Here is a 16,316-nt window from a genome sequence, read left to right on the forward strand (position 1 = left end):
CCTATCCAGATATGAATTAGTTCACGGCAAAAAAAAAAAAAAATACCACCAACTAAAAAAAGTCAGTTAAAATAGAAACATACTTTAAAGAGGTTGTATGGTAAATGAAACAACCTGTGAATGGTGTCAAAAAGCATATTAAAGCTACTTACTGATATAATGTTTTTAGCCATAGTGCACAGATCTCTCCATATCAGCTGTGCTCTTTTTCTTTGAAGCTGTGACTTCACATATCAGTCTCTGAATGCAGAGAGGTCAGTCCCTCTTCACCCCCCTCTTCTGTCTGCTCAGAAGGAGACCAGTGATGTGAAGGCAGGAGCTTGTGTTACTTACATTAGATTTATGACAAATTAGATAAGGCAGCAGATAGTCTGCTTGCTGCCTTATCTAGTGAGTCACAGATTTAGGAAGCAGTAATACCAGCTCCCTCCTTCACATCATTGGTTTCATCCCAAGCAGAGAAAAGGAGATGGAGGAGGGATTGAAGTGCTGCATTCAGACAGTGTAATAAGGCAAATAAAGCTACAAGTCCAGCTATTATACTTTTTGACACCATACACAGGTTGTTTCTTTCAGTAGACAACCCCTTTAACTAATGAATAATTTTCTGAAATAAATTGCCTTTAAAGGAAAACCTCCAAATAATTGCTAAAGGCAATGTTGATCTAGCACCTATATACCCTATACAACCTCCAAGCAACCCTCAAGCAAAACTTGTATACTCTCTCTTAGCCTTTATATACAAGACTGTATAAAGCCGCCACCTTGGTTGCAAAAAAATGTTTACTATGGGACATTTCAACTTGAATACTATTTATGTTTGGATGTTTTTGGATTTATTTGTGTGTGAAATGGCAAAACACTACAGATGCTATAAAATATTGTGCAGCTCATAGTTGTGGTCAAAGAGGGGGGGGGGACTAACCAGTTTAACTATTTAGAAATGTTTAATAAACAAACACTTGAAACAAATTTTAGGTTCTGTCTGCCACTCTGCCTGGTGGTAGACCACCAACTGAAGCTGTCAATGGAGCTGCCACTTCTACGCTTGGTGACCTCATCAAACTGGGTATAATGAAATCCCACCCTTTTGTTGTCACATAGGTCCCGGAAATTGGGAAAGCAGGCAGTACATTTTTGGCAAGGTCGAACAAGCTAAACTGCCCAGTTAGTGGAGGAATGCTTACAGAGTTATATGAAGTTATGGGTTAATCTCTTAATTCGAGGACATCTGAGCAGATATTTTTATGATAATTGCGTTTTAAAACATTTATTCTTTGCCTCTTACTATTGACCTTGAGCTGCACTGTAGCCTAATAAAGCAGACAGCTGCAGTTATGAGAATTACGCTTTATGTTGGTGTGGTAGCCGGTTACTAATAAAAATGATCTACCGGCTTGTGCTAATGTCCTACTTAGTATTCCAAATGCTCACGTTTCTAAACAAGTGTGAAGTACAATTTAAAAAACATCCAGCAATGATAAAGCTGATCTGTCAGAATAATAGGTCTTGCTATATTTAGAGCGTTTCACTTTTGCGGAGATCTTGATTGCTTTATTTCCATATCTGAGACTAATTCTGTAAAGAGGAAAAAGTCTGTTGAAAAATTAGAATTGCAGATCTAGAGTTTTCAAGTGGAATATAATATTCTTTTTTTGTCTAGTTATTATTATAAATCAAGGTACCTTATTAGACAGGCTTTATTTTTGAGTTTCCGCTGTATTTATTTAATGCCTGCCTAGAACTGAGGCTTTAACCAATGTGCAAACATTTCAATGGCTGGCCTACTGTAAGCCTATCTTAAAGCAGTACTGCAGTGTAGGAATACTTATCCCTTATCCAAAGGATCCTACCAGAGGGACCCCCTATGAGTTTGACTGCCCAGCACCCTGGCTCTCCCCAGGAATGGAGCATGTCAACAACGGCATGGCGGGGCAGGCCAACACGCCACGTTTATGTATCTCTCTGGTAGAGCTGAAGATACAGCCATCGAGTTCCTTTAAGCTATTCAAATGGTTAAACAAACTACTTAATTGCTTTGGCTAGAGGCTATGTTACAATGTAATGCCGCAATTTCTTGACATCACATTGTATTAGATGTTAACAGCAGAAGAAGAGTGTGCTCCTTTTGAGGGAAGCAGTGACCTATGTAACTAATGTGATTATGTGAGTGACAACTGAGCTACATGTGATAGGGGCAATGAAATAAAGTGTAAGGTTAGAACATCCTGTAGTCAATCAGATTATAGGACTGGTCAAGTCACAGGAGAAGAATATGCTGATTTTGTATGAGGCAGTGACCTGTTACTCTTATAATTGTGTTACTAAAGGCAGGGCATAAAAACACTTTGAATCTCCGACTGTTGAGTAAACACAGAAACTTTGAATGCCATATGCTGGTGTAGGGTACAGTGAAGGATTTCAATTTTGGACATTTGCCCAGTGACAAAGAAATGATCAGTTGTACAGCGAGAGACAAAAAAATCTTAAAATCACATTTCAAATAAGTTATATAAGTCGTATTGCATGGCTCCCAGGTGTCTTTTACAGTCACGGCTGTAAATGTTGGCACCCCTGACATTTTTACACTCACAGACCACACTGCAAGCCCTTAATTTAGATGTATCTTTTTTCTTGTACAGAACATAATAGAGAATCAAGGTAATCCTGACAAATTAATCCGCTGGTGACTGGATCACTAGGGACACTGCTGTGGATATCACATTCGGACACTGACACTTATCATTGTTTGCAATACTTGATGGTTTTTTAAAAACAGAGTTAACAGCATAAATCTTCCTAACCGCATTATGTAATAACATCCAATAGACAGAGATACACAGATAGGACTCCGACAGAATGGGATCGTTGTGTCCCATCAGATAAGATACCCAAGACAGCACTTAGTCAATAGACCAATCACTTGAACGCTGTACCTATACTCTTGCGTGACTCAGAGGTAAAACGGAAGCTTCCTCTGATTTAGAGATTAAGATCTAGAAGGTATTTCAGCTCCGCTGTGCAGGAACCGTAGTGGTTGTTGTGTTGTGACATGGAGGGGACAGGATATCAAATGTCAATCTGATAAATTTTAATTCATATTTAAATTTATGTCCCATTATAACATTATACCAGCCATAAGCTTCTATGATCAAATTAGCATAATCACAATAAACAAGTCACTGCCTCCAAGAAGATCAGCACATTCATCTACTGCTGCTGTCAGAAGACTCTCTAATGTAGGACATTTGTGTCAAACATTACCATATCTGAGCAAAAATGTGCAACTTTAGAGGATTTACACAGCTCGCACCAAGGGGTTCTGAATGCGGCTTGAAGGAGGCTGGAAGGGGGCTCGTGTTCGCATTACAAGGGCGGGCCAGGGGTGCACACTCCTCACACGTGACTTTAGGGCAGACTTGTGACACCTAAAGTCACAAAAATATACACCATAGCAATAGGTGGTAAATAATTGTGCATGAGGCACAACCCCTATGGAGCCATTGTATTTACTAAGAGGCATGGAATGAAAATGGGTGGAGCTTTATTTATTCAGGGTGCACCAAAACATTGCAGATGATTAATGTCCCCTATAAGCTTTTACATAATAAACACAAAATAATCATCATTCACATGATCTGATCGGCTATAGGCTCCTATTTATTCACCGCTAACTTAATGACACTGCACTTTTAAGATGCTGTTTAGTCCTTACTAATGTGAATCACATGAATGATCAAGTCACTTTCTCCCACAAGATCAACACACTCTCCTTCTATCGTTGACATTATTATCATGACCTGCCCGCTTACTGGTTAAACACAACTTTGTCCTCCTTAATGATTACATAAGTGAACAGGTCATTTTCCACTCAAGATCTACACACTGGTCTCCTGCTGCTCCTATCAATCTCATTGGGTATGGATGGTTTTATCTTCATCAATTTAAATCAGATAATATAAATGGCTACATTTTCTTCTTTTGACCATTCACTTTATGGCACTGCAGTTGCAAGTACTAGACTCCCTAACATATTCACTTGACAAGATAGATCAGTGAACAGCTCAGTTTCCTGGGTAAGATCCAGCACAATTGTCTTCTGCTGTTGTAAGTATTCTTCCCCTGTCACATGAAGCCCGTCTTCACTAACCTTATCACTTCAGCGAACAAGTCACTGTCTCCTTTAAGATCAACACACTAATCTCATGATGTTTTCATCAAATCATTGGCTAAAGAATGTTCTTTCCTCAAACACTTTCAAGCTAATGAGGGAGATTTATCAAAATCTGTGCAGAGAAAAAGTTGACCGGTTGCTGAAAACTTAAAGAATGCTATGGGCAACTGGTCAACTTTTCCTCTACACAGGTTTGGTGTCATCATAAAATTACCTATTGTTTAAAGGGGTACTCCGGAGGAAAAAAAATATGATTTAAAAACAACTAGTGCCAGAAAGATATACAGATTTCCTTACTCCTTCCAGTACTTATCAGGTGCTGTATGCTCCAGAGGAAGTTATCCAATCTAACCACAGTGTTCTCTGCTGCCACCTCTGTCTGTGTCAGAAACTGTTCAGAACATAAGCAAATCCCTATAAAAAAAACCTCTGGACAGTTCCAGACACAGAAGACAATAGATGATGTTCACAGCTTAGCCTCCCCCTACCAGTGAAATGACCTCTTTAAAGGTCACCGAGCACTCCCAGATACCTTTCCGATCCATGTGTTCATGCTGTCCATTGTTGCCTATGTCCGTGGGGCCTGCTGTAAAGCGTACCTCTAAATTCAGTTATAAACAGCCCAGGCAAGATGGCCACCCCCATAATAATGTACTAAATATGAAATAAAAAAAACAAATAAAGAAAACACCTTACTTGCCTACGTACACATAATGATACATTATATACCACAAAAAAAAAGAGTTCTAATAGACCTCAAAGAATCAATAAAAATACATCAATTTTAATATGACTTTTAAAGTGCTGTGCATATAATGCAAATATCCAAATGATGTGCTTGGGAGAAGTTTTGTGCAATAAAAAAGCCATACTAATATCTATATATTATCTATATACAGTCATGGCCATAGATGTTGGCACCCCTGAAATTTTTCTAGAAAATTAAGTATTACTCATGTTTTGCTATACACATGTTTATTCCCTTTGTGTGTATTGGAACTAAACCAAAAAATAAAATGATCTGGACAAAATTATTGGCACCCTTTCAAAATTGTGGAAAATAAGATTGTTTCAAGCATGTGATGCTCCTTTAAACTCACCTGGGGCAGGTGTGGGCAATATAAAAATCACACCTGAAAGCAGATAAAAAGGAGATACGTTCACTTAGTCTTTGCATTGTTTGTATGTGTGTGCCACACTAAGCATGGACAACAGAAAGAGGAGAAGAACACTGTCTGAGGACTTGAGAACCAAAATTGTGGAAAAATATTAACATAGTCCATCTCCAGAGATCTAGATTTGCCTTTTCCCACAGTGCGCAACATTATCAAGAAGTTTGCAACCCATGGCACTGTAGCTAATCTCCCTGGGCGTGGACGGAAGAGAAAAATTGATGAAAGGTGTCAACGCAGGATAGTCCAGATGGTGGATAAGCAGCCCCAAACAAGTTCCAAAGATGAATACCAGCGCTCTAATATTGTTGATGCTTATTAAATAGATAAAAAAATGAACAATTGGGCATAAAAAAGGGTGTTAATTGCCGTGCCGCAAATTTATCACACTATGGGGATATACAACTCCAGAACTGCGTCACCAAGCTCCCCGCATTCCTAAAAGACACCATGCACATTCTGAAGACTTTAGGAGATATCAAGTGGAAGAAAAACTATATCCTAGGGACCCTTGACGTTACATATCTGTACACAATAATTGAACATCAGAAGGGAAGAGAAGCTGCAAAACATTTCCTAAAACAGGACAATGAAATACCATTGGCACAGGTGCAATATATTGGCGACTGCATCCAGTTCATCCTGGAACATAATTATTTTAAATATGAGGACCAATTTTTTATCCAGAAGTGGGGTACCGCTATTCAAATCTTTATGTAGGCCACTGGGAGGAACAAGCCATCTTCCCTGGTGACAAGCTGGATGTGAGCCTGGTCCTCTGGAAGCACTTTATTGATTATGTGATTTTTATCTGGAGCAGAACAGTGGAAACATTGGAAGAATTTTTAAAGGACATCGATAAAAATGCTTTTTATTAAAATTTTACAGCCACTTACAGCAATCAGGAAATCAATTTTTTTTAGATCTAACCATTACCATTACAAATAATAAAATTGTCACAAAAACTTATCACAAACCCACAGACAGTTATAGCTATATACAGCGTAGCAGCTGCCACCTACCCCTCTGGCTGCAAAATATACCTCGCAGCCAGTTTTTACGTTTGAAACAAAATTGTACTCATGAAGAAGATTTTCAACAAGAAGCACAAATTCTAAAACAAAATTTTTTAGAAAAAGGATATGAGGAAGTACATCTACAAATGGTAAAAGAAGAAATAATGGAAATAGACAGAAACATACTATTCCTACAGAAAAGACATACAGACAACACAGAAGACATTTATTTTAAACCTACCCTCAAAAGCCCTCAAAAAAAGTCCACAGAGATAATTATCCCCCTATTCACCACGTATAGTCAGCAGAATAACAAGTTCAGAAAAATTGTAACCAACCATTGGGACTTTTCAACACTGAAGATGCAGAAAATGCGGAGCACTCATCCAGCCTTCAACTGCAGTGGTAGTTTATTATAAACTTACAAACATAGGGGTACACGGATCAGGGAGCTGTGCTGGAGGACGCGGGGGTATAGTCTCGGTTGAGTGCTGGGAGAGTGCTCCGCATTTTCTGCCTCTTCAGTGTTGAATTGGGAATTGTCTTATCTCCAGCACAGAATACAGAGCTCACACAGCAGTTAAAGGGGCCGTACACTATTACTATCCTGATACCTACCCGTCATTCCAAGTGGTGCCGAGTTATCTCTATTAGACCGTGACAACCATTGGGACATTCTAAAAAATGATTAAATAATAGGGGGTTAATTATCCAAAACAACAAAATTTGTGTTAAAAAAAGCATAAAATATAGGTAATGTCCCAAGTGTAAAAAATCCTCAAAAGGCTAAAAGTGTCAAACTAGACAATACTATAAAAAACTGCATTAGAAACAGAACAAATATCACTACACTAGGGGGAAAAAAGGGGTTCTTCCCGTGTAAAAGCTACAAAGCATGCAGCAATACCAATAATTGTAAATCTAAGAGGGTCATTTATGTAATAAAATGCCCGAGATTAATATTATACAGATGATATTATGTGAAAAATTATACATCGGGAGAACAAAAAGATTATTACACCAGAGAATCTCAGAACATCTGTACAATATTAATCGAGGATATGAGAGCCACCCCCTCTCAAATCATTTTAAAGCAATACATAATTCCAACATGAAAGGATCCACTTTTTTTTCCAATCGAACAAATTAAACCTCATTGGAGAGGGGGGGATTTTATCTCCCAGATGTCTCGGGCAGAAACCCAGTGGATATTCAACCTTGACACTTTGGCCCCCAATGAGTTAAACATGGAAATGGAGCTATTCTGTTCCCTTTAATATGGTCCAAAATGCTTGGTCTTACATGGGTAGATACATTGGCATTCTCCTATAAATGTGGACACACAAAGTAGTAATGCACGGGAACCACATATTCACTTAAATTGTTGAAATCTACATCTATCCCTATTATATATATATATATATATATATATATATATTTTTTTTTTTTTTCCCCCAAAAAATAGCATTACTCAATATAATCTAGCAATTATGAATTCAAACTACGAGAAAATAGTCACTCTCCATATCCTGCTTGCCACCTCCTATTTCAAAAAAAATTCTTCCATTCTCATTTTTTCTTTCATTTTTATTATTTTTTTTTACTATTATTTTTTCCATATACTTTTTAATTCTTTAAATGTTCATAGTATACCATATTTCCTTCATCTTTTCCACTATTAAAGACATGATCTGTGATCACTAATATCTATCTTTAAAATTACTCACAAAAAGTGCACATAGATTGACTGCTGCCAGGAGGGTAATCACGGACTAACAGGGACTCCAAGACGAAGGAAATGGCAAGTTTCCGAAACGCGTCAGAGCTTTTTGGTCCACTCTCACATTTGTAGTGACGTAACTGTAGTAACGCGAATCCAGGATTACGTTTCCTATCGTGCAGCTGAAACGGGATCTGGTAGAGACGCCACCGGCCGGGGCAGTCTCCCAGACCGTTCGGATCACCATATCGGAGAACGACAGAAACATCGGTCCAAAATTCCGGCTGAGAGGTGTAAGAAGCTTATTGATGGTTATAGGAGTCAAATGATTTCAGTTATTTTTTCCAAAGGATGTGCAACCAAATATTAAGTTAAGGGTGCCAATAATTTTGTCCGACCCATTTTTGGAGTTTGGTGACAGACATTATGTCCAATTTGCTTTTTTTCTTCCCTTTTTTGGTTTAGTTCCAATACACACAAAGGGAAAAAAAACATGTGTATAGCAAAACATGTTACTGCAATCCTTTTCTGTGAGTCTATTCTATTCTATTGTATTGTATTCTATTGTAAAAAACTGGAGAAAAAGACAGTGCAAGCACTATTTTTTCTCCGGCTTTTCTCCATCCTAAAAAAACGGACTTCACACTGCCAGAGACAGTCGGCAGTGTGAACGTAGCCTTAAATAAGTAATTAAAAAATATAAAATTAACAAATTTTCTAAAACAGTAGAAAACCCGTTCATTTGTAGAAGACAATAGGGCAACGATTCTTCTCCCGCCAGCTCTGCTTGAGTCAAGGATGTTTCAGTTCACAGAATCAGTATCTCCTCCATTATGAAGGATCGGGGGGGATCTGTAGCTTCTCTGAAAGCTAAGATTTCTTGAGATTTTGATACCATTGAGCTGCATCAGAACAGCCTTGGTAAGATTTGCCTCTTCTTTTCATCTGTTGATGTCTTACGCAGTAGCATAAACCTTTTTAAGGTTATTTCAACAGAACATTCTATTGTTTAACCCAGTGGCCTCCAAACGGTGGCCCTTCAGCTGTTGCAAAACTACAGCTTTCAGCATGCCCTGACAGGGCATGCTGGGAGTTGTAGCTTTGCAACAGCTGGAGTTCAGCAGTTTGGAGACCACTGGTTTAACCCAGGGAGTCCAGGCATGTTGGGAATTGTAGTTTTGCAATAGCTGGAAGGCCGCAGTTTGAAGACCACTGGTTTAACCGAAGAGAAATATAAGAAAAAAGAAATTATTAAAAAAATATAAATGTATATATTTCCAGTATATGTATAATATATATATATATATATATATATATATATATATATTATTTTTTTTTCCTGTGGGTAAGCTGCACTTGAATCATATATGAAAGAAATTCTACAGCTTTTGTAAAGCTTTAACCCCCAGCATTCCCAAACAGCCTTTGGATTGTAGTTTTGCAACAGCTGGAGGGCCACAGTTTGGAGACCACTGGTTTAACCCAAGAGAAATATATATATATTTTATCATATATAAAATAAATTGTACATCATGTATATTATTATTATGGTTTTATATGATAAAGTATGTAGAGGGACAATTGGGGAGAATTATCCAAACCTGTGCAGAGGAAAAGTTGGCCAGTTGCCCATAGCAACCAATCAGATTGCGTCTTTCATTTTTAAAAAGGCCTCTGAAAAATGAAAGACACGATCTGATTGGTTGCTATGGGCAACTGGTTGACTTTTATATGCCTTTAAGGCAGGGTCACAAGTAGTACATCTGCAGTGTATTTGACGCTGCGGATGCGCTGCGGATGCGCTGCGGATGCGCTTCTGAGCTCGTGCCTCCAACTGTGCCCATGTGTACTGCTCGCTGCAGCAATCCCCCTCTACAAGCAGACACAGAGGGAGCTGCGAGTTGAGCGTGAGCGCACAGTGTGCTCATAGACATCTAGAATAAACTGTGCACTCACACGCGACTCGCAGCTCCCTCTGTGTCTGCTCATAGCGGCTGTTTGCTGCTGTGAGCAGGACACACGGGCACAGCTGGAGGCACACTCTAGGCATGGTCAGTAACGCATCCGCACAAACACGCTGCGGATCCACTACGTTTGACCCTACCCTTAGAGCGTACCAGTGACTTTAGAAAACTTTTGACATGTCCTAGGCAGCGAGTCTAAGTGTTTTGGCCCTGATCACAAAAACAATCAGGTAGATTAGCATGGTGTCACGCGCTTCTCTCCCCCGCCCTGTGTCTATGAGATCTGGATGGTCCCATAGACTTACATTGAAAGGCCGTCCAGGTCACATGACACAGACTCCATGCTCGTTCTCATGTTTTGATGTCTATACAACATATCCAAAGCTTTACTTGGATGACAGGTACACTTTAAACACATGGGGGGAGATTTATCAAAACCTGTGCAAAGGAAAAGTTTTAAAAGAATTTGGGGCCCAGGGTCATGAATATTGAATCAAAATGAGATTTATTATTAGAATATTATAATAATAATAATAATGTGCATTGTGTTATGTGACTCACAGGGCCCTTGTGGGTCAACAGGAACACCAGATGAATTAAAATTTAAGATAAATAAAATGGCAAAAAATGGCATAAAATATAGTAAAAAATTTGACCACACACTTATAATAAGTCCGTCCTGGATAAGATGAAAGACAGTATACTGCTGTGGTGTCCCGGTACCGTATTGCATACCGTACCTAATGTAGAGGTCCCCAAAGTGAGAGTAAATACGCTCAGGTAGGGTCCATCAGGTGGGACAGCCATGTTAATATCCCCTATGGTATGTTGGAGGACCTTTAGAGTTCCCTGGGTCACTTGTTACCCACAAATCTCTGTAATGGTGATTGAAATCCGTATGGACCAATTAGCACTGGTCCAGCCCCTGCCCATATAAGGGAGCTGTGTCCAATTATCGCTCTCTTGGGTTGCTGCTCTCGTGGATGCCGGACTAGCAGGACGGATCTGCGCTACTTGCAAAGACACACTAGGCCTCAAAACCTACCGGCCTCAGCTGAACTAAAACCGTGAGTTCTAAACTACCCCTGCTAAAGCTAGCATAACTACTGGACCGCAACTAAATCCCCTAAATCCAGTGGAACAGCACATATTACCTTAAAGACTCTAAATTGCTAAAGTCCCAACCATTGTCAATCTCCAAAGAAAGCAGTTGTATGCATAGAGACTGTTCCGTTTATGAAGCTTGCAGAAAATCTTCAGTAAAAGTTACAATTGTTTCAGAAAACTCTCCGGTTGTGGACATTCTATTATTATCTACCTCCCTATCGCTCTTGGGAAGGGTGGCGGTAGGACAAGCATTACTGAGGAGCCCTCACCCTGGCATCACGAATAGCAAGGGTTAACAAGCACCCTTTAATTACCGCAGAGCTACACTCCTTATACCCTACACCACCCAGGCTATCACACTGCATTGTGACTTTCTTCTATTCAGTGATCACTCTTTGGATATTGAATGGTATACAGCTCAGTTCAATATGCTAATATTGTCCAGGTACGGAAAAATGTCAAGTCTTGGGCTCCCCGATCCGGGGATGTGAGATACAGCGGAGTCTCTGTTACCTTTCACGCACCCTTATAATTGATGTCTATTATCACAGCGCACACAGGAGAAAGCCTAACAGGGACTCCGATGTAAGCCACATCCCCGGATCGGGGAGCCCAAGACTTGACATTTTTCCGTACCTGGACAATATTAGCATATTGAACTGAGCTATATACCATTCAATATCCAAAGAGTGATCACTGAATAGAAGAAAGTCACAACGCAGTATACTGTCTATTCTCTTATCCAGGACGGACTTATTATAAGTGATTGATCACATTTTTTTTACTATATTTTATGCCATTTTTTGCCATTTTATTTATCTTATATTTTAATTCATCTGGTGTTCCTGTTGACCCACAAGGGCCCTGTGAGTCACATGACACAACGCACATTATTATTATAATATTCTAATAATAAATCTCATTTGATTCAATACAGTGGTCCCTCAACATATGATGGTAATCCGTTCCAAATGGACCAACGTTTGTTGAAACCATCGTATGTTAAGGGATCCGTGCAATGTAAAGTGTAGGACAGTGGTCTACAACCTGCGGACCTCCAGATGTTGCAAAACTACAACACCCAGCATGCCCGGACAGCCGTTGGCTGTCCGGGCATGCTGGGAGTTGTAGTTTTGCAACATCTGGAGATCCGCAGGTTGTAGACCACTGGTATTGGAGGTTATAGTCACGTGTCCCCGCTGCTCCGGACCATCACTGCTCGTCACCGCTGCCCTGGATGTCGCCCACCAACGCTGTCGCCGCGTCCCCGGGGTGTCCCCGATGCTCCGGCAAGGTCTCTGCTTCCCCGTCATCCTCGCTCTCCGTCGCCGCCATCATGTCGCTACGCACGCCACTCCTATTGGATGACGGGACGGCGTGCGCAGCGACGTGATGACGACAATGGAGAGCGCCGACAATGCAGGGGATCCCGAAGAGGATGCGCCGGAGCCCCGAGGACAGGTAAGTGATCGTCAGCGGACCACATGGGGCACTGTAAACGCCTATCCAGTGGCAGCTGAAGCAGTCTGAGCTGCCTGATAGCCGTTTATGCGATGGTGCCGACATACAAAAGCATCGTATGTTGATGCTGCCTTCAACATGCGATGGCCTCTGAGAGGCCATCGTTTGTTGAAATGATCGTATGCCGGGGCCATCGTAGGTCGGGGGGGTTATTGTATTCACAACCCTGAGCCCCAATTTATTTTTCTACTTAGCCTTTTGTCCGACACCGTGGGTATAGGTGTCATTTGGGTAGCTCGGGTCTATAGGTTGGCTAGCCTGACAAGAGCCTCTCCAACAGGCTTTTTTGCAAAGGAAAAGTTGCCGAGTTGCCCATAGCAACCAATCCGATTGCTTCTTTCATTTTGCAGGGGCCTTGTTAAAAATGAAAGAAGCGATCTGATTGGTTACTATGGGCAACTCAGCAACTTTTCCTCTGGAAAGGTTTTTTCACACGGTAATAGAAACATGAAATGAGACACTTATAAGGGCTGTGTCTTTCTAAGGAGATTAGCACCAATATGTCTGTCCCATGACTGGGACCAATTTTTTTTATCTCCGGGAGATAAACAATGAGGGTTTCTAATGCAAGCAGGGATCATGATAACCTAGAGAAAATAATATATTGCATAACTTTTAGTTATCCTTTATTGTTTAGAAATGTACAAGACATATTCGCCATACAGGAATTGTAGCCAGTGTGGCAGTTTTTCACTTTGCAAGTGTGAACCCGGCCTTACTGGTTATCTATCGTTATGTTGTTTTTTTTTTAGATGGAAATGTAGATCTAAAATGGAATGTATATAGCAGAGACATAACGTAAAGGGGTACTCCGTCTGAATTTTTTTTTTCTTATATCAACTGGTGCCAGAAAGTTAAACAGATTTGTAAATTACTTCTATATGAAAATCTTAATCCTTCCAGTACTTATCAGCTGCTGTATGCTCCAGAGGAAGTTTTTTTCTGTCTGAACACAGTGCTCTTTGCTGACACTTCTTTCCATGTCAGGAACTGTCCAGAGTTGGAGAAAATCACCATAGCAAACCTCTCCTGCTCTGGACGGTTCCTGACATGCACAGAGGTGTCAGCAGAGAGCACTGTGGTCAGACAGAAAAGAACAACTCAACTTCCTTTGTAGTATACAGCAGCTGATAAGTACTGGAAGAATTAAGATTTTTTTTGATAAAAGTAATGGCCAAATCTGTTCAACTTTCTGGAACTAGTTGATTTAAAAAAAAAGGTTTTCCACAGGAGTACCCCTTTAAAGCTCCTGGGCCCCAATGCAAAATCTGTAACAGGTCCCTGTCCCATTTATAATACTAGTGTCTTCTTGGCCGCCTTAGACCCTAGGGTCAGGTTGTACTTGCACCCATTAAAGCTATGTCTCCGTTGACCATCTCTACAGTGAGCTTTATATTTCTTTATGTAGGTTTATGCAGAGCTTGGAATTTTAGTTGAGCAGATTGCGCCTTCTGTAGTTTTGCCATTCACATTTTTAGTATTGGCACAAAATGAAGAAAATAGAAAATAATGAACATAACTGTAATCTTTGTTTTCTCCTTAGGGAATTAAGGACATTTCGCTCGACAGGTTTATGCATGGTGGCGCCAATGTAACAGGATTTCAGCTGGTGGATTTCAATACTCCAATAGTAACCGAATTAATGCAGCGATGGAAGACGTTGGACCAGCGGGAATATCCAGGATCAGAAACCCCACCTAAGGTAGTTAAGATTATTGTACATAATGGGGGAGATTTATCAAAACATGTGCAGAGGAAAAGATGCCCAGTTGCCCATAGCAACCAATCAGATTGCTTCTTTCATTTTGCAGAGGCCTCGTTAGAAATGAAAGAAGCGATCTGATTGGTTGCTATGGGCAACTGGGCAAATTTTCCTCTGCACAGGTTTTGATAAATCTCCCCCAATATTCCCATAAAATACTAATGGTACCGTCGGTTTATGCCATGACATTTTAAGCCAACTAGGTGACCGTCCCTCATTTTAGGGCAATAGGTAGAACTCGTTTTCTTCTTTGAAGCCAACTATTAATCCATAACCATTGGTTGAGAGAAATACCCAAGTTCATGTATTCTTGTCAACAGATCCTAATTTGGTGGGACGAATTGTGTACCAGATCACTGAAGGGGTAGGCAAATCCCCCAAAAATGTTGGGTGTTCACTGTGTTTTTGGGTCAGTCCTAGGGCAAGTATGCCTGTAATAAACAATTGTTGCCAAATCTTGTCTGTGTATTGTAACACCTGCGCTCCAGCTGGACACACCGGCCATGAGCGCTCTCTGTTTCAGTCCCCGCTGTCGGCGGGGCTAGGATTTGCATCGCGGGACTCACCTCCCTCTTCTTCCGCCTCTCCATGTCTTCGCAGCCCCGGCGTGCGTGCCCCCGCTTCGTAGGGCACGCGCCAGAGCTTTTTCACTTAAAGGGCCAGTGCTCAATTAATCAAGTGTCTACACCTGTCCCCTGTCCTTAAATATCAGCTCCTCCCTTGGTTCCCTGCCTGATCTTTGGTTACCTTGTGCAATAGTGAAAGTCCTGTGTCCCTGTTATCGTGTACCTGTTCCTTGGTACCTTACCTACCCTGCACTTGTGTTTCCTGCCCTGTCCTTCTGCCATTTTGCCACATCCTGCCAGTCTCCTTCTGTGCCACGTAGGGACATAAGAAAAAATCGATTTGCGCGATTATCGCGATTTTTCACTTGCCGATACTGAATCGATTTAAAATATTTTTTAATCGATTCTTTTAGTGATGTGGAATTTGTATCTCCTGACGCCCAGACCAGCATGTCCCGGGCATCAGGAGATACAAGTTCCACATTTTGTCAGCCGGATCTGACGCGGTGTCACTCTGGGTGTATGGAGCGTGCTCCGACTTGTGCCCGCTCCATACTCTGCGGCCCCCGGCTGATTTCAGTAGCCGGGGGCCACTAATGCATCACCGCTGCTAATATCCAGCATGCGGTGCTCTGCAGTGTGTATGGAGCGGGCTCCCGACTTGTGCCCACTCCATACTCTGCAGCCCCCGGGGGCCGCCGCTAATAGCCGGCATTCGGCGATCGCCGCGGCTGGCTATTAACCCTTTAGATCGCCGCTGTCAAAGCTGACAGCGGCGTCTAAAGGGATCTGTGGATGCTCCCTGGTGGGCTAGTGGGGTGGATCGCCCCCCCCCCCCCCCGCAGCGCGATAGCGGGCGGGCGATCCACTGTGGAGGTAGCCGGAGGGCTTACCTCTGCTTCCCTGCTCTCCGTGGCTCTGTCATTAATAGAGCCTGGCTGGACCAGGCTCTATCAATGGATCGCAGATCAATGGAGTTCAATAGAACTCTATTCATCTGTCTGAGGAATCTAATGATTGCTAAAAGACTAATAAAGTGTATAAAAAATAAAAATAAAGTTTTAATAAAAGTGTAAAAGACATTGTTTTTTAGACAGAATCGGGATATATCGCGATGTATCGTCACATAGACTGAATCGCAATATATCGGGATATATCGAATCGCCACACTGGTATCGCGATTCGAATCGTATCACCAAATTCTTGGCGATTCACACCCCGAGTGCCACGCCACCTCCCAGCTACCTGTGTGGACGAGTCATGCCAGGGGTAGCGACTTGGGTGCCGCCTGCCGCAGCAAGACCGTCCCGCTTT

The 16,316-nt window shown here is 41.3% G+C and overlaps 1 protein-coding gene across 13 annotated transcripts in view; it reads left to right on the forward strand.

The window, feature by feature from the left end:
• GRIA4 (glutamate ionotropic receptor AMPA type subunit 4) overlaps positions 1-16,316 on the forward strand; it is a 361,383-nt gene that overhangs the window by 242,696 nt on the left and 102,371 nt on the right. For all 13 annotated transcript variants that reach the window (XR_008889509.1, XR_008889510.1, XR_008889511.1 and 10 more), the window contains one exon: positions 14,218-14,376. Coding sequence is in view for 10 of the 13 variants with exons in the window: in XM_056561599.1 (XP_056417574.1) it covers positions 14,218-14,376 (159 nt within the window). In the remaining 3 variants the exon portion in view is untranslated. The remainder of the gene's footprint in view (positions 1-14,217; positions 14,377-16,316) is intronic.

The sequence above is a fragment of the Hyla sarda genome, chromosome 2, assembly GCF_029499605.1.
Source record: "Hyla sarda isolate aHylSar1 chromosome 2, aHylSar1.hap1, whole genome shotgun sequence".
In the NCBI taxonomy this organism is placed as follows: domain Eukaryota; kingdom Metazoa; phylum Chordata; class Amphibia; order Anura; family Hylidae; genus Hyla; species Hyla sarda.